Source organism: Varanus komodoensis, unplaced genomic scaffold (assembly GCF_004798865.1).
Source record: "Varanus komodoensis strain SLA01 unplaced genomic scaffold, ASM479886v1 scaffold2, whole genome shotgun sequence".
NCBI classification, from domain to species: Eukaryota; Metazoa; Chordata; class Lepidosauria; order Squamata; family Varanidae; genus Varanus; species Varanus komodoensis.
In genome coordinates, this window is record NW_025335568.1 from 2544526 (window position 1) to 2554189 (window position 9664).

The following is a 9664-nucleotide window of genomic DNA, read 5'->3' on the forward strand; positions in this document are numbered from 1 at the left end:
TGAGGTAGGCTGGGCTGAGAGTCTGTGACTGGCCCAAAGTCACCCAGTGGGCTCCATGGCTGAGTGGGGACCAGAACCCGGATCACCTGAGTCCCAGTCCCGTGCTCTTAACCACTATTGTAGCCCCCTGGATCTTGCTGGACACCCCCTCCTGGCCTCCCCAGTCACCCTTGCCAAGAGCTAGGCAGGGTCTCCAACCACTGGGGTCTGGTGGACACCCGTGCAAGCTAAGAGCCATGGAACGGGGAGGGGGCTTCCCAGCTGCAAAAATGGAAGCCGCGGTGTACCTGGCCAGGCGCTGTGGACCCCTTTTTCCCAGGAGGCTAAAGGAAAGGTTAAAGCCCAAGAACTTTACCTATCAGGAAGGGCATGGAGGCACCCATGGGCAGGGGGATGCCCATGGGCACCTTGTGAGGGGGATGATGGGACACGTCATCCAACCTGCCCTGCTTGTGCAAGTGAGCAAGGGGGCACCCCGTGGTCCCTGGGCAGGTGCCAGGGGGGCGAGGGGTGCTGGAGAGCCCTGGAGCAGCAGCGGAGGCTCCATCCCCGTGGCTGCTCCGCCGGCACGGAGGGAAATGCCGGAGATCGGACCCATCCCGGGAACACCCACTTGGGAAAGGCCCCTGTGGTGTTTCCCTGGCATTTCAGGCGGCATACCTCCCGCCCTGCATTCTCCCTGGAGGAATCCCAACCTACTGTGGCTGGAGGGTGCAGGTCCATTTTATTTCCTCCGGCGCGGCACGAAACGAAGAGCGCCGTGTGGCTGCAAAGGCCGCTGGGGCAGCTGCAGCAAGCGGAATGGGCCCAGGATCCCCCCCCCCCCCCGGGCCCTGCAGCGCTTCCCCCTGCCCTGGGGCAGCAAGGGCCGACGTTCTCCCACAGGGCCTCTGAGCAGGGGACGGATGAGGCTGCCCGCTTGCCCTGACAAGCCGCTCTGTGGTCTCCGGGCCCGCTGCCCGCGTGTTTGCTTTGGAGGCGCTCCCGCAGCCGTGGACGCCTCTGCGACACGTTTGTGGTCCGGCGATGGTTGTGGGGCACGCGATCGCCAAATGGCCTTAAGAAGTCCTCTAATCTTCAGAAATGCTCGGCGGCCAACGGCAGACGTGGTGCTAAAAGGTCAATGAACAGCATGAAAAGAGTAGTCAGAAAGCTAAGGAGGGGTAAACATGACTCTGAAAGCTGCTCTGAAACCCAAGTGCTTGGGGCCAAGGGGAAGTGTAATCTCCGGGCAGTGTTTTCCCTCATCGAGCCAAGTTTGGGCACACACAAACAAGGAGAGAACCTTCCTTTGTGGGCACTGCTGAAGCAGCGCACTCCCTTCCCAGGCCTTGCTTGTGCGCCCTCTCCCAGGGCTAACTTCCTCCCCCTCCTTCTTTTGGATATCAGCATTATAGCTATTGTTATTTATTTATTTAGGCACGTCTCGCTGGAGAAAAACCGAACCAAACCCCAAACCTCAAGGCTGCTCAAGGGGGCCCCAGCTTATCTGGGGGTTGGCGCTTCTCTGCGTATTTGCAACTGCCGGCAGGGTTCTCCAAGCCTTCGCGAGCATTGCACAAGAGGACGGCTTCGATTGCGGAGGATTGCGAATCTCCTGCCCACTCAGCCATACAATCTGGGGCAGTCCCAAACTGAGCTTCAGTGCAGCCTGCATATAAACCTCAGACTGCATTGCAGTGGCATGTGATCCCAAGAGCAAAGTCCTGGGGAGAAACAATACCCTTTGCCCAGCGTGCTGTATTTTAAAGCTCTTTGTGCCACCTCCTTGGGTTTCGAGGGGGATTGCAACCATTTGGGATGGTGGGGACCTGAACAAAGCAATTGGGGGTCAGAGGAAAGTGGTGGGGCCCCAGGGAGACTGGATTCGAACTGCTTCGGGGCTTTATTCAAAGCATTGATTAGGGGGATTTTGAAGTTTCACACAAAGAAGGGACTAGGTGCTGAGATCTAGTCATGAAGCCCAGCTTCATTCTGTTTGTCTCCAGCATTCCACAGAAACACCCTGTTTCGGCACACAGACCCTCTGCTTCCACATTGCAGCTTGGAGTCTGAGTTTTTGCAACCAGCTCATCTCCTCTGTGAGGCAGTGGGTGCTTTGCCTCGCAGGCAAGCTCGTTGCTCAGCTCTTGGACACTGAGTAGGCAAGGCTGAACCAGCCCCAGACCAAGGCAGAATTACAAAGTTAGCCCTTCACCAGGAATCCTTGGACTCTCCCTTGGGTGGGAAGGCTGGCAGGCATGCATCCACACCCCCCAAGAGGAGCACCATTCGGCACCATGCTCGGCATCTCCAGTCAGAAGCAAGGACCCCTGAGCCGAGCAGAGGCCTGCCGGGGGGTGGGTGGGGGGATGGGGAGGACGCACGCAGCAAACCTTCAGCTCTCAGGCCCCCAGCCTGGCTCCCTCCAGCATTCCCAGCAACCAGAAAGTGAGCCGGGGAGGCAAAGTTCATTTCCAACATGCAGAGGCTGCCGTTGACTTTCCACGAGACTCGTAAGCTGCTTATATCAGAAGGACGCAGGGACGAGAATCCCCTGTGCAAGAGTTTGGCCTCCTGGGCTGGAGGAGTCACGTCCCTTCTGCCAAAATGCCTCACGCGCATAATACTGATGCTTCCAGACACAGACAGAGAGCCGAGTAGGAGCTGTTTGGTCAGACCCACTCGGAAGCACTCGGGGCTCTGGCCCACGTTGTGGCAGGTCTGCCTTGCCTGACACTGCAGCTCGAGGAACAGAGAGACAGAGCCAGCCTGAAGGGGTCTCCCGGGCCATCTAGTCTGACCCCCGGCTCCAGCTGGCTCCGCTCACGACATGCCCACCATGTGGACGTCCAGCCTGTCCTTGAACACCCGCACCGATGGGGCCTCAACCACCTCCCGTGGGAGCCCTATAGCAGGAATTCTTGCGGGATGTCAGACCACCTCTTAGAAACATAAAAACATAGAAGACAGCGCGAGTCAGAAGGGGCCTCCCGGGCCATCTAGTCTGACCCCCGGCTCCAGCTGGCTCCACTCATGACATGCCCACCACGTAGCTGTACAGCTCATCCTTGGACACCCTCACCATGGCGCTCCAGCCACTTTCGGTGGCATGAATCCACGCTGCCACCGTCATAATACTTCCTGATATTCAAAGCTCTCCAGGCAGGTCACAGTCCTGCTGGATTTGACTTTGGGGATGGAAAAATGTGTTGAAAGGGGTGGTGGGCCTCTGACAGCTCTCCCCCCCCCCCACTGTGCCACTTGGGTGCTTCAGGGTGGGGGGTTGTCAGTGGCTCTCAGATCAAGGACTGCAAAAAGCAAAGTCTGGAAAAGAAAAATGGAAAAATGGAAAGGAAGCGGCAGTCAGCTAACATGGCCTCCAGCTGTGGCAGGAAAAGCGCCTTAAGAAGCAATGCTGTGTGAGTTGCTGGGCAGCCGACCAAGCGGGGAGAGGGAGGGGGGTCAGCCCAGCATGCACCTGATCATCTGTTGGGCACACCCAGGTTGCTCCTGCAACAACCCCCCCCCCCCGCTGTGGCTTATTATCTGGGGGGGGGAGTCCAGGATGAGTGAACCCCCTCTGAGCATTCATCTCATTTGGCATGTCATTTCCAACAAAGGACAGCCAGACACATCTGGGAAGCCCGCAAATGGGTCAAGAAGGGGATACCCCACCTCCCCCGGTGCCTGGCAGAGGTGCTTCGTCCTTGGTTTCTATCCCTGAACGTGGAAGTTTGGTTTAGCCACCCTAGCAAAGTGGTCCTGATCAACCCAAGAACCAGGAATCCCATGCGCTGGAAGGTCAGCCTCCTCCAACCTCCCCCCACCCCCCACAATGCTTCTCACCTGGCTTCCTGGACCATTCCCCCACCCGCTTACAATGCTGGGAGTCGGAGTCCAAAAGCCCTGTGTGCGATGGGACACACCAGTGGAGCAATCCCCATGTGCAGCTCGCTTCTCATCCAAGTCTGGGCAGCACCTTTTCTTTACAAGGAGTTTCTCCCATCGTCCTTCAGGGAAAGATTTTCCTCTAGGAAAACCGCCATGTGCATAGAAATCCTCTTTTAAAAAGAGCAAAATTAAGCCAGCCACAGGTATCCGGAAAATTATGTTTGCCAGGTCCGTATCGGTTCCAGCAATGGGCACTTGAGGGGTATTGTGTGTTTTTTCTCTTACTAAGCATTTTCTTTTAACTGTAGTTTTTGTGTTTAAAGGCAAAATCCTATGCACGTTTAGACAGGGGAACAAGCCCCACAGCTTCCAGCTTTCCCCAGCCAGCCATGCTCGGAGTTGTGGGACATGTTTTTGGCTGTCTAAACATGCATGGGATTGTGTTTTAGGGCTGTCGACCCAGTTCTCAAAAGCCTTGCTGCCATCTCAGTTTCTAGCTTGCCAGAAAAGAGAGCTTGCCTGTGGATTCTGGATGTTTTGTGAGGCAGGAAGAAGGGGGCAGGGACGGAAAAATCCTGATTTATTCTGAAGTTGCATAAGGGCAGAGAAAAGGATATTGTTTTGCACTGGGAAAGGCAGCAAGGAAACCGGAAGGCGCAGCTGCAAATGAATTCCAGATCCCCTCCTTGTCTTGTTATCTGCTCAGCTGGAGTAACTTCATCTGTTCCACGTCAGATCTACCCAGAAATGGTGCTCCTATTCCAGGCATGGACAGAAGATTGATCTCAATCCACAGGGGGATTTCCATGGAACCCCAAGGATTACAGACCCCCAACTGTTTAAGAAAAGCAGCAGCAACATGACTCCCCTCCTACCCGAACTGATGGGTGAGAAACTTGGACTGGATTTTGTGCCTATGTGGGGGAAGACTGGGAGTCCCGTCCCTCTGTGGGGCTCAGAATTATTTCATTCTGCATGCCCGTCCTTTGCACCAGAGTTCTATTAAACAACGAAGCCATTTCTGCAGCCCTGCAGCCTGGCTCAGCCTTATGCTGCAGTTAGAATCCCCTGGGAGCGTCAGAAGCTGCCTCATGTGGGCCAAACCCTCCTTTCACCGGGACCAATACTGCCAACACGGACTGGCAGCCATGGATCACAAGGATTTCGGGCAGGAATTTCTGATTCCCACATTACATGGCAATGCCAGGGAGGGAACCCTGGCCCTTCTGCACAGCAAGCGGGCTCTGACACGGAGCCACGGTCCCTTTTCAGGGCTTCGCTTGCTGTGAAACGCAGCATCTTTCTTTCCCTGCCCAGGCAGCCTGTGAACCCAGCCAGGCTAGCTCTGTATCCCTGTAAATCTGGTTGTCACAGTGCTTGCCAGTTTTAAACATCCAGCAGAAACAGGTCCAAAAGGAGTTTATTTTCCTTTCTCAATTCTGAAGAAACCGTCTCCCTGGGGATGCAAGCGAACTCTGTGTTCCTTTTCCACAAAGTTCACCAATGAGTTCCAGGTCCTTTATCTATGCAGTTAAACATTTCCAAGTGATATTCTCTACTTTCAGTGTGCACAAAGCAACACAGAGAACAGAATTCATCAGTGAAACAACCATTCGAGACAAACCAGCCATCCTACTCTAAGCAATCTTTGCAGCCATAGCCATAAACCATAAACATAAAACTGGAATGTTGAGCAGAATTTTAGCATGCTAACATTGCAGCTGCAAAATGTTTTTTCTCAACGAGGACACCTTGCCTTGACGAGGAACTGAAACCAGGGAAGTTTGTGGGTGACTGTAGCTTTCATTGTGTCTGCGTGGAGCATGTGTTCCACCACGAAGCCGCCCCGCACTGTGGGAAGCCTTCCAGCGTCAAAAGAATACGAAGCAAAGCTTCCTTCCAACTGAAGCTGGAAGGCCAACCCTTTTGCCAGAACTCCATGCCGCTCCTCTCTGGTTCTCCATGCTTGTGGGTTGTCTGTTTTGGTCATTGCCACCCTCACAAGTTCATGATTTCACTGTCTATTCAGAATTGACAAATCATGTTTGTCACGGTTTATTACGCGTGGCCCTCTGGTCCTCCATGTGCACTGCGCTGATGTTTGTTCGATGAAGGGGGGTTTTCGAATGAACTGCAAAGGAGGAAGTCCTCTGGAAAGCTCTTCCAAGCTGATGCTGCAGCTCGGGTGTCTCGGGGCTCCTGGAAGACAAGTCACCCATCGCAGGTCGAAGCTGTCCTTGCAAAGTGCTCCCTTCTGCTCTGGCAGCCCCTCTCTTGCTTGAAAGCCAAGACTCTGGTCTTGAGGAAACCGTAGCTGGAGATCGATGGACACACCAAAGAAAACAGAACCGTGAACAAGGAAAATACAGGCAAATCCATCCGAATCGGCCATCGTCTGACCTTCGCACCCTCTCCCAGTGTCCATCCTTCCTCACTGCTGGGGATTGCACTCGCAAATTAGTTCAACAGGCTCTGGCTCCTTAGCCCAGGGCTGGCCGCTCTCAGAGGGGAACCCAGCCCAGGGTTCCACAGATGGTTGTGGCCCAGATCCTTGGTGCCATGGGGCAGTTCCATGGTCCTGTGGTCTTTCCCACTGAGAAAAGGGCTCGAAAGTCTCCCCTAGGGGGTAGTTCCTGGCCCAGAAAGCCTTCAGCTAAAATATGGCAGTGAGTTCATGCATTTCGCCCTACCTCCTTTGCCTCAGCTCCTGCCCCGCACTGGACTGGCACAGGTGCCTCTGCCAGAACAGCAACTTGCAATGGAGAAAGGAGGCAGCAAGTCCGGGGCTGTTTCTGTGGGCCCTTGCGGGGTCCTGGCTCCCCACAGCAGCCTGGCTAGGGCTGCCCCTCAAACTGGCCGGATTACGAGAGAAGAGCTTTGGTTCTAGCCTCTTCCTTCCGGCTGTTTTTCCTTTGCTGCCAGCCCTGGCATCTGCCAGAAGACCCCTCCAGACTTGGGGAAGGTGCAGCTGGGGCTGCAGGAGAGAAGAGGGGGGAGACCCTGACTCCTGCCCCACAACTGCTCACATTCAGCGCTGCCTGGGGTGCTTTGGTGGAAAACCATTGGACTTCATAGGTGCCTTTCTTTGGAGAGCTGGTTAAAAGACAGAGGCTAACAGGGCTTGCAAGGGAGAAGGTCTCCAGCTGAGATTAGAACAGTGGGAGATGATGCTGCAGACCAACCTTACAGGGTTGTTGTATGGACTACACAAATCCTATCTCTTTGAATACTCGAAAGTGCCTCACAAGAACATCAGAAAAGCCCTGCTGGATCCGACCCAAGTTCAGCAGTCCGAACACACAGGGGCAAAGCAGCCACCCACAGCGTCCCCCAAGTAGGACGGGGGGGGGGGTGCTTTGGTTTTTGTTTCGCCGTTCTGATGCTGCTACTGCTGCCATGATGCCAAGAAGAGGGTTGCTGCTCTTGAAAAGTTCCTTTTAGAATATCTGCTTAAAGAGTTTGCTGCAGAAAGGCTCGCCTTTAAAAAAAGAAAAGAGAAAATGGTGCCAGTGCCACCACTGCCGGGTGTTTTGGCCCCTCTCAGTGGCTGCACGGTGGGAGGAACCTGTGCCAAGAGCCAAAACGGGAATGCAGAGCCCTTGCCCTGGAGCACGGCTCGAAGGCTTCGCCAGCAGCACTGGGGGAGAGCAGCCCCTCCCGCTCAGCCTCCTCCCTCTGTTCAGGGGTCTGTCAGAAAGGCGGGCGCTCACCGCAACTGCCCCCCCATCCAGCCCCCCACCTGCAGCTCAGGAGAATGCCAAGGCACTTGAAGGCAGCTGCATGGGTCCACATCAACAGAACACAGAAGCATAGAAACAGAGCGAGCCAGAAGGGGTCTCCCGGGCCATCTAGTCTGACCCCCGGCTCCAGCCGGCTCCTCTCATGACATGCTCACCATGTGCATGTCCAGCCTGTCCTTGATCACCCTCACCGACGGGGCCTCAACCACCTCCCGGGGAAGCCCATTCCACACCCTTGGGGTCCTGACTATCAGGAAGTGCTTCCTGGCATCCAAACGGAACCTTGGTTCCCTGAGCTTGGCTCTGTTGGAGCGGGTCCTGCCTTCCTCTGCAGGGGAGAACAGGTCTCTCCCACCTCCGTGTGACACCCCCTCACATACCTGTATGTCGCCAACATATCCCCTCCGAATCTCCCCTTCTCCAGGCTGAAGAGACCCAGTTCCCTCAGTCTCGCCTCATATGGCTTCCCCTGCAAACCGGCCACCAACCTTGTGGCCCTATGCTGCACTGACTCCAACCTGGCCATATCCTTCCTGCAATGAGTTCAGAACTGAATGCAATACTCCAGTTGCGGGCACACCAGAATCATATAGCGTGGCAGCAAGACCGCTCTCAATCTAGAAGCCACGCTTCTAGCATTCCCTGTCCTTCCGGAAGCAGGGCTGGCGTCACGCCTGTGGGTCTCCATCGTCCTTTCAAGAGGCACCCAGAGACGGCTGCTGGGAAACTCTGCTTTCCTCCGGCTGTGAGGACTGCAGCACAGCTCTGGGGCGCCAGGGAGGTCCGAGGGGGGTGGCAGGTGTTGCCAGCAACCTGCTGCTGAAGAAGTCCTGGTGCGTGGACCCTGCGAGCCCTTCTGCTGGACACCACTCCCTGGCTCTGCCATGGGCGGCCTGGGAGAGGTGGGGTGCTGTGCTGGCAAGAGAGCTGGTTGGGGACTGGGAGAGCCGGGCTGTATTCCCCACTTGGCCACGAAGCTCAGTGGGTGAGTTTGGGCCAGACACAGACTCTCAGCTGAGCCCACCTTGCAGGGCTGTTGTTGTGAGGATAAAATGGAGCTACAGAAGCGGCCTTGGGTTCCTCACAAGGGGGAAAATGGCAGGATAGAAACGCGACGTGTTAATAATTTGGAGCACAAACGGAGCCAAGAGCCCAGCATGACGTGCTGCTGCTTTGCTCCATTTCCACCTCCCTGGAAATAACAGAAGCTGCCACCCGGTGCCCCTGGAGGGCGCCAGGCCAGGGAAGCCTGTTCTGGTCGGATTCCCACCAGCAAACGATCAATAGCCTGGCATCAAGTGCCCAAATCAAACGTCACAGGAATGGCTCACCTGAAACTGCGCTAAAACTCTTTGGTGGCCTGTTGTTTCACGGAAGGCCACGCTCCTGCACGCCTGCCAGGGAAGGAAGGGTGGCCTGCATGCTTGTCCCCGCCCGCCCACCCACCCACCATTTAGCTTCACAACGTACCCCTGGGGTAGGCTAGCTGAGATACCCGCCTCCAAAAAAAAGGCGGCGGCTTCCAATCTAATTTTCAGAAAGGGAAGAACGCTGTCGGCAACATTTAGCAGCCGTTCTGTCGAGGGACTGCGGGAGAAAGGCACGGGCCGACCGTCTGCCCAAGGTCGGGAGACCCCGGGGAGCAGGAGCGCCTTCCCGCGCCAGAGGGACCCGGCAACGGAGCCCGGGAGGGGCGCGGGTTTTCGCGGGCCACGGCTATTCCTGACAATGCGGTACGCGCCCGGCCCGGCCCGGCCCGGGGCGCGGGAGGGGAGGGGAGGGGAGGGGCTGTCGGCGAGGAGAGGGGCAGCAGCCCGGCGCGGCGCGGGGCAGAGGCTGGACCGCCGCTGCGAGCGCGCCTGGAGCCGGCGCGGCCCCCCGCTTCCCAGATGCTGGCGCTGCCCGTGATCCTGCTGGCCCTGGCCCAGGCCGCCTGGCCCCCCGCCGCGCACGGGGCCCCCCGCACGGTCGCCCCCAGCCTGCTCGCGAGCAGCCCCCCCACCGCTGCCAGCCGGGCGACGGCCGCGCCGCGCCCCCCGGCGGGCTCCCCC

The 9664-nt window shown here is 56.9% G+C and overlaps 1 protein-coding gene across 1 annotated transcript in view; it reads left to right on the forward strand.

The window, feature by feature from the left end:
* The first annotated feature begins 9341 nt into the window (after positions 1-9341).
* Positions 9342-9664, forward strand: part of CPXM1 (carboxypeptidase X, M14 family member 1) — a 27766-nt gene continuing 27443 nt past the window's right edge. The window contains exon 1 of the mRNA XM_044428465.1: positions 9342-9346. Coding sequence (XP_044284400.1) covers positions 9342-9346 — 5 coding nt within the window. The remainder of the gene's footprint in view (positions 9347-9664) is intronic.